This window comes from Coffea arabica, chromosome 6c, assembly GCF_036785885.1.
Source record: "Coffea arabica cultivar ET-39 chromosome 6c, Coffea Arabica ET-39 HiFi, whole genome shotgun sequence".
NCBI lineage: Eukaryota > Viridiplantae > Streptophyta > Magnoliopsida > Gentianales > Rubiaceae > Coffea > Coffea arabica.
In genome coordinates, this window is record NC_092320.1 from 5,197,515 (window position 1) to 5,217,932 (window position 20,418).

The 20,418-nt window shown below is 36.1% G+C and overlaps 1 protein-coding gene across 4 annotated transcripts; it reads right to left on the reverse strand.

The window, feature by feature from the left end:
- Positions 1-29: 29 nt before the first annotated feature.
- LOC113693802 (1,4-alpha-glucan-branching enzyme 2-2, chloroplastic/amyloplastic) lies at positions 30-19,605 on the reverse strand. 4 transcript variants are annotated; one of them, XM_027212501.2, is made up of 22 exons: positions 19,247-19,605; positions 18,321-18,424; positions 17,144-17,436; positions 15,997-16,095; positions 15,305-15,347; positions 14,241-14,300; positions 12,831-12,911; positions 11,003-11,119; positions 10,558-10,641; positions 9,543-9,664; positions 9,248-9,367; positions 7,770-7,899; positions 7,551-7,661; positions 6,864-6,992; positions 5,534-5,637; positions 4,552-4,696; positions 3,569-3,716; positions 3,354-3,454; positions 2,038-2,115; positions 1,581-1,736; positions 777-851; positions 30-680 (listed from the first exon to the last, which is right to left on the reverse strand). In XM_027212501.2, exons 1-22 carry the CDS (start codon positions 19,383-19,385, stop codon positions 573-575), a joined length of 2,547 nt encoding a protein of 848 aa, XP_027068302.1. In that variant the 5' UTR covers positions 19,386-19,605; the 3' UTR covers positions 30-572. The 4 variants fall into 4 exon arrangements, with proteins under 4 accessions (XP_027068302.1, XP_027068301.1, XP_071908406.1 ...); XM_027212500.2 differs by having other exon boundaries at positions 18,321-18,478; positions 19,247-19,536; XM_072052305.1 differs by lacking the exons at positions 30-680; positions 777-851 and adding an exon at positions 1,195-1,450 and having other exon boundaries at positions 18,321-18,478; positions 19,247-19,529.
- Positions 19,606-20,418: the final 813 nt, after the last annotated feature.

Sequence of the window (20,418 nt, forward strand, 5' to 3'; positions counted from 1 at the left end):
TTAGAAGAGGGGAGAAAGACACCGCGAAATACATGACTCCGTTAGTAGCAAGGGTGGAGTCGAAATGGCAGAAACCTCTAACAAAGGAAGTATCCCAAAAATGAAAACAAAACAGAAACATCATCCAAAAATAAAACATCCTGACGCATGGGCCCAAGGAAACATCAAAAATACAAGACTGCTGCTTGTACCACGGTCCCACCAAAAGACCCTCACAACCAACATGTCCAGTTTGCTATACTATGATGTACGACGGACAAACTAACAAATCGCTGCTCACACACTTACTACCTGGCTATGCTATAGATATGATTTACATGACATCTCCTGAGCTTTGCCAGTATGCCTACAATAGACTTATTAAGCCCTAAAGCTCAGCATTATTATCAGTTCCATGCCTTCAATAACTTGCGTCTCCTTCGTCATATCCCCTTCAAAGAGCGGAGCAAGAGAAATTAGCAGCCTGGCAATGGCGCGCTCCAAAACGACCATCTTTCACATATATCCGACATCAAATTCGTTATTTGCCAAAACAACCACCCATGGCATTTTTCAACCAGGGCACCAGACATTTATCCATCAATAGGCTCCAGTTCATCCTTTATTGGAGCATAGACAACTGCTGTGCGAGCAGGTGCATAAACCAAAAATGATCTAGGACGATTGTCATACCATCCCTCCTGCAAAAGGCAATGAAAATGAATAAATTCCTAGCTTTATTTTCTTTCTTTGGAAAATACATCACACACACATTAAAGAGTATCGAATAAGCTTACAGATGTGAAGAACTCTGCATTGTGATCAATTCTGCCGAAACCTTCAAATAGTGGATCATCCGAGTCCAAGACTACCTGGAAACAATATTGACTTCGTTACTGGACAGTAGAACAAGCGGGAGACCATTGCTATTTATGATCGATCATTCTCTGAACCCATAACACTTCAAAATTTGGTCATTCCAGTTATTCAAACACAGCTACGTTAGCAATTTACAAACCATCCAAGGAGTTTGCTTCAAAGTAAGACTACGAGGCATTCTTATTTTATCAACTTGACATATGCTGTGTATCTCTCGTGTTCGAGTTACATAGATTCTATATAGCAAAGCAGCTTCAAGTTAGTTCACGATTTTCCTTATATTCTTACCATAAGCATAACCATGATCATTTCTTCAAACTGGGACCTGAATAGATATTTTCTACATTTAAAAAAAAAAAAATTCAACTTTTCACCAGCCTTGCAGAACCAGCATTATTTTCTCTTCCGGATGCCAGTTCTCTATCCTTGAGTTGTTTTCTATCAACAAATGGCGTATTACTTCTTCCAGTCACAACCAGGGACTGACACCAGGAACCATGTCATTAGTCCAACCAAAGATCATGTAGGGAGTCTCTCAAATTTGTTGTTCAACTGGCAGATTTTATCATCTTACTCGAGTATCCTCCTTAATCTGAAATACTAATTAAGTAGTCCATTTTCACTAGAGGTAAAGGAGCATTCTTGGAAAGGTAGATCATAGACCAATGGTTAAGAAGCGAAAAAGAGAGACACTGAGCTGTGTTAGCATTAGTTGACCTAACCTTGTATTTCCCAGGCTTGAGGCATCCAATCTGGTAGTCTGAATAACTGTTATTCCAATGAAAGTTAAAGACAAAAACTAAATCTCCTCTTTCAAACACAATTACTCTATCTCCTTCATTCTTCCGTGATATATACTGGTGCTCTGAAGTCATGAACTGCATGAACAAAAAAGAGATGCCATTAACATGTAGAAATCCAAATCTAGATGCTGAAGAAGGATAAAACCCGAAGTCTGGGGTACAATCATGGACTTATGCCTTGAAAATAATACTGGAATGAGAGGTCAGTGAACTAATATGATTAACAGCTAGTGGTGAGTTTTGAAATGGTTGGAGTGACATTGAAATTCATATTGACATAGATACCCTTGCTTTCAGAGCTCTTTACATGTAACTACATATATGTATTAGCAGTTAAAAAGAGAGAGAGGTATATAGGGCAAAAAGCACAACATACACCATAGATTTCTTCAAGATGCTGCATTCCCTGGTCAAACTCTTGCATTCCACGGTATCTCAAATAATCCGCATCACCCTGATTATTCAAACGTGATTTATTTTTAGGCACATCTGTCAAGATATTCTGAAAGGGATACATTGAAACTTGGATTCAAAAAAGTACAATATACTATTACATATGCAAGTTTCATTGGTACAATTCTTGGCAATGAATGTAGCAAATCAACAGTAAATTAAAATAACAAGAAAACTTAAAGAGAGCTTGGGTAATGCACTAAGGGTAAAGATTAAGTAGATCAGTACACATCATAAAGGAAAGAGGAGTGTGTTGAGTGATCTTGGCTCTCTGAACCCGTGTCATTAAGCCTATTCAGGAAGACCTTGGGGAATATTACATGATTTACAAGCATTTAAAGCCTGATGTAACTAATTTGACAAGAAAGCATAAACATAAGAAGCTATGCTCCAGATGTGCTCTGAAAGACTTACTGTGAATTTTGTACGGTCAAACTAACTTGGTGCCTTTTGATTCAAAGATAGAATTTCATGGTCACTTTAAGTGGCTTTTCCCCAATAAAACTCAATAAAATATCTACAGCCCAAGACAGCACGTTAACCAGCAGCAGCTACTTGCATATGAAACTTTAGGGCACTTTTGTTGAACTGATAACAGTGTTTTGCCAAATCTAATAGTAGTACCATGAGCAGCCCTATTCTACCCACACTGCCAAAAGAACCACCACTAAACAGGTTTAAGTCCAAGTTCATTCTATCACTTGTGAGGAGCAGAAAGATGCACGCCCACCTACTTCTACCTTCTCAGAGTTGCTTTTTGAACAGCAGTTTCAATTCGGTTGGCAGGCCAGGTGACAAATTTATGTTAGAGGTTATTTATTGTTCTAATTTAACAATAAAAAACTCAGTTAAACATTTCAAGGACTACCTACTGCCATCATGCTTTGTCAGCAGAAAGCTCACATGGATAACTTCAGTAAGGTCATTCTTTCCAATCTTTAGAGAAATCTTGATAAAGAGACTTTCGTAACTTCACCTACTTGTTAAGATTGAGGCAGTTAATGTCTCTTTTGGCAAATAGCAAGTTACCCAAAGGCATCCCCACACAGAAATCTAAAATTGACCTTGTCTCACTTCCAATTTAGCTGTTGTAAAAAAATCTAATACTTCCCACATAAGTTAAACAGAGATGTAATCTAAGCCTCTCAGAACTCAGCAAAGATAGACACAAGAAAATAGACCCACATGAAAGGCAAACAATAGGTACTGACTGTAGGCAAAGCTAGGGAAGAACCATACCAGATCAAATCTACGCCGGCATTTGTCAAAGCTGTTATTATTTCCAGGGACTACTTTGCCATCAGGAAGACGGTTATCAAACCTCGGAAAATCTATCCACTCTGATAAAGAAATGAAAAAAATCATAATTTTCTATAAACCATGAAACAATACAAAATTCACATTTTTTTTCTGGACAAAATAGCATAAGTTGGAAAAACCAGATTCATTATTACCAGGGTGCCCAAATTCATTTCCCATAAAATTTAGATAGCCTTCTCCACCTAACCCCATAGTGATTAGCCTGATCATTTTGTGCAATGCTATTCCACGATCAATTAGAGGAGTTGATGGTCTATCCAATGCCATAAAATCATACATATCCTGCAAAACATGAAAACGGAAGGATATATGAACAATTTACGCGCAGATAGCCATAGAATTACATTGTCGGGGAAATATATACGCATCTGGTTCAAAGTCCTGGAATAACAGATTATAAAAATTTCTTTGGCCATGTTGACCACAAGAAAGTCAACCACATTGAGCACTTAACTAGGCCCTTCCCATCAACCCAACCCTTCAGGAAATCTGATAAAACAAAAGTCAAACTGAAGCATGCGACCAGAAAAGCAAAAGAAAGGGAAATTCATTTAGTAATTATTCAAATACTTTAACCTAAATTTGTTCCTTCCATAGACTTATTCAGCTGATGCAAATTCAAGAAACGCCTAACAAACTGCATGTCTAAAATGACAGAAGTCACCTTACTAACAAGGCTAGCAACCATATTAACTGAAAAAAATAACACTACTAATAAAACATATGGGTCAATCTTAGTTTTTGGTAGAAGAAAAAAATTGAATTGGATAGGCAGAACTATCATGCAGTATGATACAAGGACAATGAGAGCAGGGCAAACCATGCCCACCACCTGTTCTCAACATAACATCCATTTTTTTGTAAATTCCATATCCTTTTGGGCATCTTTTCAAGGAAGAAAACTTCTTCAGGAAATTGAGCAACAAATCTCAATGATTCTTGGTCCCTTAATCTCATATAGACTGCACTTTATTTTTCCCTTATCTCTTCACTTTGTTCTTCTTACCTTCATTTTTCCTCCCTTTTTTTTCGAGGGAAGGGGGGGGGGGGGTTTGGGGAGGGGAGATGAAGCGAAAGAAAGCCATTACAAAGATATATCAAAATATATGTACTCAACCTTGTCCATTAACCAGAATGCAATAGTTTTATCGCCTACTAAAGCCTGGTCATGACTCTCAGCATAAGCCACACACTTTTCCAACCATCTTCTATTTGTTAGCATATGAACAACATCTCCCATTCTCCAGTCCTCATCTCTCTTCCTGTGCCACATGAAGCAAAGCCAGAAGCTTTAAATAAGCTTGAGAACATGACATATAATTAAAGTCAAAACGAGGATGCTACTTAGCAACAATCAGATTATCTAAGTACATATAGCAAGTAGTACAAATGCTTCACATTCTTGATCATGATAAAGATTAGCTAACATACATCACAGAAAAGTAGCATGAATATGTGCAAACAGTGCAATTTTAAAGCTGAATAAATTGATGAAAATTATCACAGGAACCTAACATCATGAGTTATTCGTATCACTTAAGAAGGTTGACAGTATTAAGCTTAAAGCAGGACAGTGTGCAAGTAGTAGTGGACTCCCAAAGTGTTTTCAAGCTCAAGGATGAGGATGGCCATCAAGGTTTTGTAGAAACAAACTATTCCACTGCAAAGCACTACAAAGAACAAGCTGAAGGTGGTCACCAAATACTATATAAGGTCCTTCAAAACCAGAAGCATTTTGATCAGCTCAACAAGATATCTCCCTCAAAAGAAGAACTTACATATGCCAGAAAAACAAAAAAGCCTTGAACAGAACTGCAGTATTACATTCAAATAGCAAGCATTTGAATGCATCAACTGGAGTATTGTTAAGATTAACCTTATATTCAAATGACAAATGTGCCATTGGCAGTTTTCCCAAAAATTTAGAGGATGCTCATGTAAATCCTACAGTTAAATCTTTATATGACCTCAAGGTAGAAATGATTCATTATGTCGAATAACCTTTTGATTCTTTTAAGCTAAGCACTAACAGCAAAAATGCAGCCTATTTCAATATCTATAAAGCATTACTAGTATGTGAACTTCTAGGGGTAACATACTTGAGCAACTCAATCCACTTATCAGCAATAGCCATGTGAAGGCGATAGTCAAATCCAACCCCACCATCCTGAACAGGAATGCAGAATGTTGGCATGCCACTGACCTGAGATAAGAAAACAAACAGCAATGCAGTATCCAGACTTGTAAGGACTAGAATGGTAGCTATGTAATGTAATAGGAATGTTTAGTACAAGCTAGCTTAACAATCAACATCAAAATCAGCTAAAAAGAGAACCAAACAACAAGATGGTTTACTGTCAACAGATTTTTGTACAACAAAATAAACATTTCTGGTATATTGGAGTCAAGCAACACTGCTGGATTTTATTATTGAACTCAACTGACAAAAGATCTGATGCAGATGCATACAAATCATTAAAGTATCAAATTCAGGAGGATTGTGAACCTTGATGTGCAAGAAGTAAGAGAATCTACAGGCATCTGGCTGAATTTTGCCAGAGAATGATGCTTCATATGAATTCAACTGCTAAGGAACCTTCCACACACTGTTTCATTAGAGTTACAAGAAATTATGATGACATAAGTTCATAAGTTTGTCATAAGCATACTTATTCTGTTCTAGAGAATATGGTACCCCAGAAATCAAAGAGGATAGATAACGTGCTTTCTTTGTTATTATATTTTAATTCTCCTGAGGTAGCAAGAAATGGAAATGGACTTGCCCAAGTAATAGGTGTGACAGACGAGTGCAGTTGAAAAAATAGAATCATGAAGATTCTCATAACTGCAAACAATTTCAGCAAGTTAGGGGCCCCGGGACATTAAATCTGCTCTTCACATGTAAAGGCATCATGACTGATCCACTTGTCACTTTCCTTTCTCCTAGGACTAAAGTTTACAAAGTATTGGTGTTAGATTTAAAAATAAAAAAAAAAAAATCCACATTACAAGAACGGTCCAAGCATCAATCTACATTGATGCGCTGGAAAAGTCAAAACTTAGAAGCTATTCCATGAATTCCAGACAGAGGATGGTTATGGTGGACCATGACAGACATGCTGCACAAGAAATCTGAAAGAATTCTTGTGAACCAGGTATAACATCAAGACATCTTGACAGTAATATTGGTTGCATAGTGAAGAAGCCAACCTTTATTCCTTCTATAAGTAAGACAATTCTTACTAACCTAGTATTCCCCCCCCCCTCTCCCCGGTTAAAGACCTGCTTATTTCTTATTGTACAAAGACCAAGCATCCACATATATAAGATTCTTAAATCCAGTAAAAGCAGAACAATTAACTGATGGAAACTAATATCACATCTAAAACAATCGCCAAATTTACAAGCATAATAAACAGATATACATACATCTTCACCAATGGTAATAGCTTCAGGAAAGAGCCCATGAATGAGATCATTTGCAAGCATCAAATAGACCACTGCATCAACATCAGTTGCATATCCAAAATACTCATTGTAGTTCCCAGTAAATCCAACCTAATAAAGTGAAACAATGTCAGATAAAGTACTGATATACTGGTAAAGAAATTTATCTGCATGGGTTTCTGCCACAAAAGATCATGGAACTGTGATCATGGAAAACCCCAAATGAAGAATAGGTCTGCATATACAAGGTATGAAAAACACAAAATGATGGGACAATATGTTGTGCACATGTCTAGCAGACAAGACCAAACCCTGCTTATTTTGATTTGGCAACCTAAAACAATTACAGTAACATTGGCTCATCAAATGATTGATGTGAAGTTATCCTACTCAAATAATTGCATAAACACATGCAAGAAATCAAAGGCAGTTAACACATCCACCTTTCCAATGAAATAAAGCAGGAGAAAGAGGAGAATAAGTGGCTAAGGATATGACTGTACGACAAAGAGCACAGTCACCGGATTCTAGATATCTTTCTACAAATACAACCATATTTCAGGGGCATCAAGGAGTAGTCCTAAACACTTTTGAAGGGGACAGCATTTAATAAAAATCATGATGTTATAGATAATGATATCGTAGCCAAAGCATCATATATACACATGCCTGCAAGCCATGATGAGTGTACATCATCGAAGTCACACCATCAAATCTAAAGCCGTCGAACTTGTACTGGTCCAACCACCATCTTGCATTTGAGAGAAGATACCTTATCACCTATAACAGAAGATGATTTGATGCAAACCTCAAAACTAGCTTTTCCTAGGGGGCAAAAAGGACACATATTTCATGCAAATGAATCCAAAATGGCAAGATGGCACATACTTCCCAGTGTCCATAGTTAAAGAGACGAGAATCCCACATCCAGTGATAACCCCTCGAGCCAGAGTGGAAATAACAACTATCAGTGCCATCAAACATGTTTAGCCCATCCAAAGTATTATTTGACGCATGGCTAAACAAAAAAGCAACTTCTAGTTAGATTCCTTCAGGTAAAAATATAAATACTAGCATTTAAGTTGCAAAAATAACAGTTGGATAAAGGAAGAAAGCCTGTTAGATGTCAAACACCAGAGACAAATGTATTGCAAGTTTACTTGAATTCAAACAAACAACCTAAAACTGCCCAGCCCTGAAAAAACCATTTCCGTTTTCCTAAGAAAAGAGTTTCACTGACTACTTCAAATTGTACCTTACATGTAGAGGCAAAAGGGACATGGTGTACCAAACCATCCAATTGACAAAAAACGAGAAACCATAAGACGTCAACAAGAACGCAATGAAACAAAGATCATAAACACTACCTGTTCAAAACCAGTTGAGAGCATCCTTAACCATAATCCAAGATAATTAGCCTCTTAGAAGACCAAATGGCTCTTGCCAGATTGGAAAAGAACAATAAAATTACTTGCTCTCTAAAATAGCCATTTTGGTGCACAATGACGTTGTAATTTCTACACTGATTGAGGGAAGGTTTATGAGAAATGAGACTGAAGTAAAGAAGAGTGAAACTAATTTCTTCTGTAAATAAGTCTACAACTCGTACTTACTAAGATATCTGTTAGAAGTAACTTTTTCTGTCAAAATTTGAAAGACACAAATGTATAACTTCCTCACGTAAAAAACACCCAATAAAAAATTTACTAACATTCCCACAATTCCCTTTGCAATCAAACACTATATAAGCAAAGCAAAACCTTCTACAATTCAAAGGTGCAAGGTAACCTATATTTCAATAAGTATAAGCCCTTCACAAGTCACACTATGTAGCCATCCTAGGGAAACAAGTGGGACTGTTTTATGATCAATTAGACAACATCCAAAATTTGAGATATCATGTTCCAGTACAGCATAATATGATAGTAAATGACTTGGAGAGAAAGCTTCCGCTTTTCAAAATTCAAATGCACTGTGCCTTTTTTTTTTTTGTTGAAGGGTATAATGGAAGTGCAAAAGTAAGGTTATAAAGGGTGGTTTAACAGTTCAATAATACAAGTTCTTATTTATGTTTATTCTTCATATCTGAGTCAATACTGGTAGGTACATTATCAAAAGCGAAAAGATATTAACACAACACAACAAAGCACAAAGTGGATACTTAATCAACCAAAATGGTATTTCTGTGGGCAAAACACAAATTCCAAATGAACAATGTTCTCTCTTCTTTTTTTTTTTAAGAAAGATCAGAGAAAGAAATATTATTATTCTCTAGGAGAAAATCTTATTATAAATCAAATGAAGATGCAAAAGGGTCAATTCAAGTCTGACGAAGTCTGCTCTGGAAATCAATGTGCAAGTCTTACCTGTGCACAATATCCATCAGAACAATCAAACCAAGCTCATGTGCTTTATCGATCAAAGATTTAAGATCATCTGGAGTCCCACAACGGCTGCTAGGTGCAAAGAAATTTGTGACATGATAACTGCAGCATATGAATAAAAGAAAGACAATATCCCCTTAGAGTGAAAATCAAACTATCAAACATCCAAGAGCACTGCTGCAAATCACCATAAAAGACGACGTAAAATTGCACCACAGCTGCAGGATATTTTTGCACAAATATGTACTGAACAAACCAAATAGAACAAAAGAATTACCCAAAGCTAGCATAATATGAATGCTCTTGGATAGCCATGATCTGAACAGCATTATAACCAAGCCTCTTGATACGTGGAAGCACATCATCCCTGAAGTTTGCATAGGTATTTATGATAGGTTCCTGCATTCACGAAGTCGATAACATTGTTAGGACAAGAAGGAAAATACAACTAGTTGAGAACTATTCTGACATCTCAATAGGAGCAACATTAGTCATCTCCTCCCCAACTGACGCCAGAAGAAAACAGAACAATTATACACCAAATTCTTATATGATCGAAAAGTTGCAAATGCCACATAATAGTCCACGGTGAGAACCAAATATGGATATTAATACCAAATGACTTCAATTGACAAATAGTCCAAGATTCATAAGAAATACTACTTTTATTGGATTTGTCATCTATACTTGCTAATGTGTTGGTTGATCAAATTTTCATATCTCAGGAATGATCTCACAGAACACTAGTTCAGAGTGAACATCAGTTGCAATCTACCCTTAACCTCATACATTTAGGATCCCATTAACATACTACTAAAAAAAGAGCTGAAGCCAAACAGAGTAATTCTTCTTGGAGTCAAGATTTCAATGTTCTGTGTTCATAAATGATTTGCAAAATTTGTATCAATACTTGGTGGCCCATAGAATCCACACTCCCACTAAGGCTTCTCCAAAAATAGAAAGAGTCGTATACAATACAACACAATAAAATGCATTTTGTTCACAAAAATTATTCACTTTCCACTGTCAATTAACACATCTGAATCATGGATACAATTCAGCGGAGCCAAATATCTTTATCACTTTATTTATAGCCATATAGTTGCCTATCAGCTGCCACAGTTCCCCTTAGGTTTTCCATTATAGGAGAAAATGGACCACTACCATCATTTTATGGAAGGCTTGTACATACAGATTCACAGCTCAATAAACATCTTAGACTCACAAGATAATAGCAATCAGAGAAAATAAGAAAAATTTAATCATTACATAAGAGAGGAGGGATCTCACACTGTACTACTCATTCCAACATGAGCCTCATATATCCTGAGTGATTTTGGTCTTTTAGGCCGAGGATGCTTGAATACATACTTTTCCTGTTGAAATACATTATCAAAAGTTATGAGCATGAGAGGTCAATAAGTAGAATTGATTTAAGTTAAAAAAAATACAAAAAAGTCATTCTGGTCAAAAGCAAAAACGTCCAGTTTATAAGATAAGTATGATGCATTTCTTAAAAATTAAATAAGCTGCAAGTTTATGGTATTATAAACAAAGGAAAAGCAAAAGGCATTTGAAAGCACAAGTAAATCATCCTAAAAAGTTAGGCATTATAACAATATGCCTAGCTGGACAATATCTAAATGTAAACCGTTTTTCATTTCGATAACCATGAAACCTCCTAAACCACAAGTTTACCACTTAGGCAGTAAAAAAATTAATAAGGCAAAAAAGTACCACTTCTGGAGGATCGTAGTATATCCCGTCATATGGAATTTCACCAGGAGCCTGAACAGCAAACTTAATCCATGCTGGAATCGAGTCTTTAAGGCCAGATGGAGTATCCATACGTACCTAAATTTGGAAAATGCAAAATAATATTATCTGGACAGTAGCCCATTTGCATTTCTACGAATTGACAATATAAGTGCTCAACTACTCCATACAATGGGACGCTATTTTGCTTTAGTTTTAGGAAGGGGGATAGAAGGGGAGATGCAATTAGTGCATATATATATATATATACTTCCACAGTGATAATCAGGCAACAAGTTCACAAGTCAAAACTGTCAACCTGCTAGTAGCAGTTAAGTTAAACTAGTTTATATGGCATGCAATACTGTCAGTGTCATGTAACATGTATGACACAGAAATTCCCCGAGAAACCTAACCTTGAGCAATTGCTAAGACTAATTTCATCATATGTCAAGCTGTTAAAAGCCATTAAGTTACAGTAGCAAACATGGCAAGGAATATGGTCACAGCCATGTTAGAAGGGATGACCCAGAAATCCTCCAAAAAACCTATCGTTTGAAACTTATAAAGCCTTCCGTTCCTTACATGAATATTTCAGCAACAAATCAGCAAAGACAATTACCATTAGCATATAGAACAGATATTGCATACTTAGAACAATCAAAGCACGTAATGAGCTCTATGGAGTAAACTAAATCAATGAAGCAAAAAGAGAACAAATCTTGGACAGCATTAGTAAGCTTCAAGAGTGAATGAAAAACAAAGCATTTAACACAACATAGCATTTCCGTAGCCATTACTTTCACTAGCTCAAGGATGACATAATAAAGTTTCACATGGATAACAACAGTGGAATAATTAATGCAGTTGGAGGAGGAGCCTAAAATTGGTTTGCAGTTACTCCCTTTGTCTCAAAAAGTTTGTCACTTTTCAGAACATGTAAGAATAGTGTATTTGAATGGATGAATTGTACTTTGTTTACAAATTCTATGCTTGTTTGATACTGGCACTTTTAGAACCTTTTCATTAAAATCAGGTGATGAAAAGCAAACTTGGACCTGCAGTAGTTTGTTATGTTTCCCAAATGCCTAGTGCATGCTTTTCACACCCCAACCAAATAAACATGTGTGTCAACCATGCATGCTTTTGCAACAGGTAAACATTTGAATGATAACTGCAAACTCCAAAGCCCACAATGATGATGAAAGGTGACAACTGAATGTAAGGGCAGAGAGAGAAATGGTGGGAAAACTTGTTTGCCAAATTTAATATGGGACGTTCATTCTGGGACAAGCCAAAAAGGAAAGCATGACATTATCAATGGGATGGAGGGAACACAATTTATGGTATTGTACATGTAACACCATGCATCTACTGCATACCTATTTTCAGGTATTAGCATTCTAATTGGATCAGCACTGACTAGGGCAAAAGACATGTCAATATATCTCAATAACAGGCTTGTTTGTTGTAAACAAAAATGTATTCATGGTTTTACATGTCAAAATGTTCTCAATAACAGGCTCATGCAAGACTTTCTCTTCTAAGATTTGTTAGATTATCAAGCTTAGAAGCTATCACAAGCTTCAATTTGGTACGTGTTCATCAGGTATAACTTCCTTTAACATGGTGGACTGCTCCAATTACAGTTGTGACCAAAAAAATTCTGTGATATATTCCACAATCCACTTCTGCAAGTTGAAGCAGTTGGCAAAGGGAAATAGGCAAGTGAATATAAAATTTAAAAATAAAATAAAAACCTCAATGACAAAAACCCAGGTGTCCTGCCTCTAATGTATCCAGGAATCACCTTTACACGAGAGCCATGGGGAATTGGGGGCGACCCATCAGCATTGTTTGGCAAAAAGATCTCCCAAACGCCAAATTCATTCTGTATAAAAATAGTCAATAAGTGCCATGTTCCATTAGAAGATTCAACAAAACTCAATTATAACAAATGAAAGAGAAAATCTTGCATGTTATTGGGATAAGTATCTTGCATAATATTGGAATAGGTATGCCAATTTTACATTGCATATCATAGTATGCTAAGGAAATATGCAAGTCAGCATTTTTCTGCTCAAACGAAAGCATTTTAACAGAGAGGGAAACCTCCTTCACATGGAAAGACATATCCATCCTTCACTGAGAGTTAAAATAACAAGGGATAATTTCAGAAACCTCCTGAGAATTTTAACAATTGCAGTCCCTCCCTTGAGATTTGAAAAATTACAGAAACCTCCCCTAGAAAGTATGTTTGGTAACAAATGGTGATGCAAGCACAAAACATCCAATGAATATCCTATTTCGCCCCTATTTGATTTACAAAACAAATTGAATGATAAAAGAAATCAAATATCAGCATTACTTGTTAAGTAAAAAAATTTAAAGTAGTTCTTTATAGCAAAATTTAGGCCATGCTTTAAGGCATTATATTTTAATGTTTGGATTTTTATTTTTTTTTTTGGTGCTAAGTAAGTAGTGAAGAAACTGTTTTTAACAAATGCATCCCTAATAGTCAACTATTTATAAAACTAAGAAAGAAGTCCAATTAAATGATCTAGGAATTGAATATAATGTATTAAATATGAGGCGAGAGTTTCTGAATAAAGAAATATTTGCAAAATGTGGTTTTCTTTTTTCTTTACACCCACATATACTTAGGATTTGTAGAGTTGTCAAGGCTATTATAGTCTTTTCATAACACTAAGGGAGGTAAGTGTAATTTTCTTAAACCTCAAGGGAGGTGGCTGCAATTGTTAGAAACCTCAGGGGAGGTTTATGAAATTATCCCAAATAATAATTTGATTTTCAAAATACCCCTCAAATTTGATAAAAGGTTTTCATTGCTCTATCAGTACCTCAGTTTTAAGTGAACAAAAATAGATGACTGTTTAGTCACTTTTCCCTACCGGTCTGAGGGGGACTCAAAAACTACTACTGATGGATTGTGCTAAACATTGCCATACAAAGCTCACTGAGATCTGTTCACTAGCATGGGTCGCCAATATACACCATTGACATTCACAAGCATACCCCATCCGAAGATCTTAAGACTCATATATTATCATGTCACAATCGGGTCACCACACCGGACATCATTACCTTTATCAATACAAACAACAGTGGCATCACACAGATCACAATTGTCCAAAACAGGACTACAGCATGCTAAACAAATATATGAAGAGCAATAAGATATACAGAGTAATTAGCATACCTGAGTCATGACATCAGCATTAGGATTCCAATTGTTGAAATCTCCAATTAGTGTTGCCCACTGCAAGCATCATAAAGTAAGGAACTGAAAACTCAAAAATAAAATCCAACAAGTTATGCAAAAAAGGTTCAATTTTTTCATGACAGTTAATGAATTAAAAAATACTCTATCTAGTGCTGCTTGCCTATGTATTTGCCATTGTTAACATAACATGGCCATAAATTGTCAACACTTTTCTTCCCTGATTTAGAAAGTCAGAAACAGTTTAATAAGCTGGCATTTGTTGGGAATCAGCAAGATGATTTAATGGAGAAGTAATCATGAAGAAAAAGAAAACATTTAGTCAAATAGACCATATTGGACAGCACATAAGAAGAATAATCAGATACATAGCATTAAAACTAGCCAAGCTAGATTAAAACTTGTAACTTTACCCTGATTAGCCAGAACTTTCACACATACACTACTTCATTAGACTTGTCGTTCAACTGTATTAAAAGGCTATGCCAGCACAAAGCTCCCACTATTTCAGGTGCTAGGAAGAGAAATGAAACCTCACACAACATGCAGAGACCACTTTATATGCTTCACAAAACCCGAGGCAAATCTAAGTATCCACCATGCATCCTAATTTTACTTGGTTAAACTAGTAATAATCTGGCTGATGGAGAGGATGAAGTTCAATGCATTAGGATTCAATAAGCATTATTTGTTGTAGAAGAAGCATTGAAGCCGATATATCCATAATCAAATGAAATGCATCCATGAACCAAGATGGAAACATTATTTTCTTCCCAGCACCACATCCTAGATAAAAAAATTCAACGAAAGATGAACAGGAGAGATATTCCAAAAAAAAAAAAAGTTAGTTCCCAGAAATTTAAACTGCAATCCACCAACCATAAACATCTATTGACATGCTTTTATGCAAATAAACAGCTTTTCCTGTAAGGTTTCAAAATAAGATTTGAAAAAGCAGAGCAGCACATACTGACAGAGATAAAGAATCTAAGGTAAACTGTAGGAACTTTGGCTATTGCAAAGAGAGTAAAAAGGACACAAACCTTGGCTCCAGGAGCCCACTCCCTGTAAGTGATTCCTGTGGCACTGGAAACACAATAAAATAAGAACCTCAACCTTTTCACTGTAACCATGAAAAAATGTTCTTCAAGACATTAAAATAGCATAAACAACATAAACTTCTGGATCAGACATAGGAAACAGCTTGAGTAGAAGGAACATAAACTGAACACAAGAATGCACAGAATCAGTAGTCTAGACTCCCTTGTACACAAATTTAAGCAATCATCAGGACTCTAAATGATGTTCCCAGACAACATGAAGATTTTTTACCCATGTTTAAGAGGCATCTTAATTAGGTTAAGGTACAAATTCAGTTTTCCCAAATAGGACCAACCTACGACAGGCAAGTAACCTTCCCATGCCACAGGCTCCAAAGGCTTTATACTAGTTACCTATACTTAAAGATGCAAAACGATGTCCAAGGGCATCAGAGCAAGAGGTGCCATCTCTCAATTGAATTCTATCTGATTGCTCAACAGGAGTACACATTCGACAGCCAAGTACGATCATTAATAACTCAATAATATTGTGACACAAATAACATGGAACAAAGGCAAAGGTGTCAAAAGCAGGCATATTGGTTCCACCTTATCTCTAGGATGGTAAACATCAAGGTGTGCAAGAACTTTTAAAGGATAATCTAGTTAGCACAGTAATAAATCAGGAGAAATACCTGCGAGTGAAACCAAATTTCTCGTAACCACGAGAAAATGCTTCTAAACCACCCTCATACTTGTCTATTGCATCTCTCAGTTTACGGTACTGACCATACCTGTGATTGGACACCGCATCAGGCCACAGTTCAGGACAAAGAAGCATTAACAAAACAAACTAAAATAGGCAAAACCTTTAGTTTAGTAGGCAATAACTCAAGTGTGTCCAATAAAATTGAGATTTAGATATGAAAGGAAAAAACTAAAATCTAAGAGAATGTATCACATTCCACAGTGTACAAAAGAAGCTGAAAATTGGAAGGCAAAAAGACAATTTGTGCCAACTATTTAGTGGATTTGTTCTCTCTTACTTTAACTAAGAGAAAGTAACAAAAAATAAAAGACACATTTACTCAAGGCAAAGAGGGGGGAAAATAAAATTTTCAAATTAAAACTTGCTCAATTAGTTACATAACAGAAACCAACAGAAGATTTCAGAAAAGAACTCTTTCTGTTTTATGATTTTCTAATAACCAGAAAAGGGATGAGACATTACAGCTTCAAAGGTAGAATAGATAGATTTGAATTCCACAAACATCATTAGGAATGAGATAAGAGGGCAATCTGCACTGATAAAGCCAATTCCTAGTAATAATCTATGGTCAATAAAGCAACAAAGTGAATCTTAAATGATTGGGAAAGTCAACTTTTAAAATGCACAACTTTAAGTATTTCCCCACATTGAAGCCCACCCAACCCATCCTTGTAAGGGGAATGTAATATAGTTTTGTGCCACAATCCTACAAAAAAGTATTAGAGATAACCAGCAAGGTATGGAACCATAAGACCATCAACACAGAAAGAATTTAACTAATAAACAATAGTCTTTTTTGTTGATTGACTTCAAGGGAATTTGGAAACTCATTTTTCACTGAATCTCCAAAAAAGTTTTGCTGCATACATGATTCAGGGGGCTGAGAGACATCTTACACGATAAAAAAGAAACAACTAACTTCCGGGATAACAGTCAGGTCTACTTCAACAAGAATAAAAAACATAGACTAAGTCCAGGTATTTGGCATATTGAAGGATCCACATGCTTAAACTAGAGAAAATGATGAAAAACAACAACAGAGAGTGGAGGGATAATGGGACTAGCATTCCAACCTGTAGTCAAGATGACCACTAAAATTTCTCAAAAGAGGATCTATCTCGTAAATCCTCTGCCCATTTCCAGGTGGAGGAATGGTTCTTTTTCTGACTTGTTCTGATTCTCTACTAATCATCTCCTCCACTTCCAAATCTGTTAAACCTTTCACCTTTTCATCTTCATGTACAGGCAATGAAGATGCAGAATCTTGCGCTTCACCACCTTCACCATACCCACCTGTGGGGTCAATATAATTCTCCTCACCTTCAATTTCACTTTCATTTCCCATCTTTGAAGCGTCAATAGAAGCCTGAAATGAAGTGCAAAGTCAAAATACAAATACCAATGAAGCAGGAAATAAAATATGAGAACTTTGTTTATCAAAACAAAAAAAGTCAGGATTTATGGACATTGATGAGCACAAGTTTCAAGTGCAAATGCAGCATTTACATGGGAACTTTGAGGAGAAATGGGAGAGAGAGAGGAAGAAGACAAAACGGTAGAAGAAAGGATCTAGTTACATTAAACATAATACAAATGCACTGCAAAACAGAAAGACAAAGGCTTTCCAAGAAATTAGTTAGAAAAACTTCCCTACTGCACAGTACAAAAACTAGATATAATCTACAAAAGCAACAACAAAATTATGACTCCCAATGCAGGTTACTAAAAGACTATGCATCCAATCAGTGAGGCAGAATAAACAAGTGAAACAAATGCAAGGAAAGAATTTCAAGAGACTCTATTTCATAACAAATTCAAGTTAACAAACACAAAATTAGATCACAATAGCAAAAGTATGAGATTATTAACATTCATTAAACAGCATCGAACTCATTCCCACCTAAAATATTACACACTTATGAACCCTGAATAACACAATTCAGCCTTTTCAACACTACAAAGGTGAGATATACATTGCAAACAAGAAAAGAGTCCTGCACTAATGACTTGAATAAAAGAAAAGTGTTTTTTCTTCTTTTAAGCATGTTAGCATTATTAGTACAAGCTTTGTATCACCTATTTCATTATCCTTTTACTGTAATTTGCATAAAAGTTTTTCTCGAACATTTGTTGATCCACATCCATGACATATGATATATGCATCAACATCTTGATACTTTGGGCCTGAACATGATTTCAATGTTTTTCTAGCATGCATTGCTCAAAATGGATAATATCATGACTACATACCTGAGGATCTTCTAAAACCGTCTGAAGAACCTCTGATGGCTCTTTTGATGATGAGGAATCATCAACGTCACTGCCTGGAACAAGAATCTTCCCGGATGCAGCAACTGTAGAGGAAGGGGATTCAGAGTCATAAGCCAACCTGCTAGCAAGGTTCTTCCCTAGAAAAGAACATCACAACGGCCACAACTTTACCCCATCTTGAAAAGCATAATGGTGTACATAAAATGAACCAAATGTAAAGAAAAAGCGGAAAAGTCTTCTTTAAGTGGTGGTCCAAAAGAAATAAACCAATCCATTCAGGTAGTCAGTTGGGAAGGTTTCCTAGAAGTAAACACTTCAGCCGAATTAACCCCTTTGTGCCCTCAAGGCAAAAGGGTTCTTTCAACTAAACTCTTCTACTTTTCAGACAGCAATCTAAATCTAGGTCAAGGTTTTTCCCTTGAAAATCAATGTCAATTGAACTCTAACACCAATACAGCCCTTCACATCTTAATACTGCATTTCCTTAATGCTACCACCAATTCGTTACAAGATATTGTATGTGTAACCCATGACTATTAAATACCAAAATGTCAATGGACCTTCAATTCAGTCAAATACCAAACTAAACGCTGGGGTTGACAGAGTAAAATCCTTGTCAAAGCAACACTCAAAAATCAAGAGTAAAATAAAGGAAAAAGCAGAAGTAATCCGCATCGCACACTGCGTCGCAACAAATCATTTATAATTGAGACAAAAATAAAGGAAACCGTGTACGAAAAAAGCCACACACGCGTTCCATTTACAACTATTCATTCGCCAAAAACAGACCCAACAAGTCTAACACCAAAGGCAAAACACTACAAATAAAAACAAAAAACACTCAATCCGACATACCCAGAAGAAGTACATAGAAATAGAGAGAAAAAAAAAAAGCGAGACTTTACGTGAAGAAGAGCGGTTTCTCAAGAAGAAAGAAAGATGATCAATCTTCCGGTCAGCATTAAAACTCGCTCGAACCGACTTGTTCAGTGACGACGGAGACGGAACAGTGGGAAAGCGGACTCCTGATAACGAGTACACCATATTTTTTTTTTCCCCTCCAGCAATATAATTTTAGGGTTTATTACTTGGTCCGGCAAAAAGCTGTAGATCTATTGCTCGTGGAAGTGACACTACTGCTACTTTAATCTACTACCAGCGCCCGAGAGAACCGTGAAAAACCTCTATTAGCATTAGTAGCAGTAGACGTGAGAGGTGGATGGTGATGGGATTTTGAGTGACAATCGAATACTTCCAAGAACTTGAGTGTAGGAGCCAATAATACGTGTATTTGTGTGAGATGTTGCAGCCAGCATGCATGGGGATATGGGGCGTGGGGTCCAGTTAGACTGCCCTTCAATATCCTGGATCGTCAATCGTCAATTCAATTGATGATGACGACTTGAAACTGAAATTCGACATGGGCCTCCCCCACTGCACGTGGCCGTGGGTGGGCAGGGCATGAATCTCAAAAAAGATCAGGAACGAAAGGCTACCATCTCAAGTCTTTACTTTTTCATTTACTGCTTGATTTCTAGAGAAAGGTTCTTTTTGCAATTTGCACTTTTGTGGCCACGAACCGGCTGGCGGCATAGTTTTGGGTACAAGGATAATTTTAAAAACCTCCCCTAAGGTTTTTGACTATTTCACTTAATTTCCTCAAATTTTTAAAAATATACTTTCCTCCCTTAATTTGATACTTCTAACCAGACCTTAGAATAGTCAAAATTTTAATGAATATTCAAAATTATTTTTCTAAACAATTATAAAGTAATTTAACACAATTGTAAAATTAATGAATGTCAAATTTCTTATGCCAATATTTGTAATTTGATAACCAACTACAACAATGAATATATCGCTATAGTAGTCTACTTTTTATACTTTATTGGGGATATAGATTATTTTTAAAATAGAGAATCATGTGTTATCTTGATTTTTTTTTTTAGAGTTTGTAGACTAGTTCACTGATGAAACTATCATAGTTTGGTAGTAATTTTGGACCATTATTTTAGGCTATTGTTGATTTATTCCTAATTTTGATAAAAAAAAATATGATATTAAAAGTTATACAAAA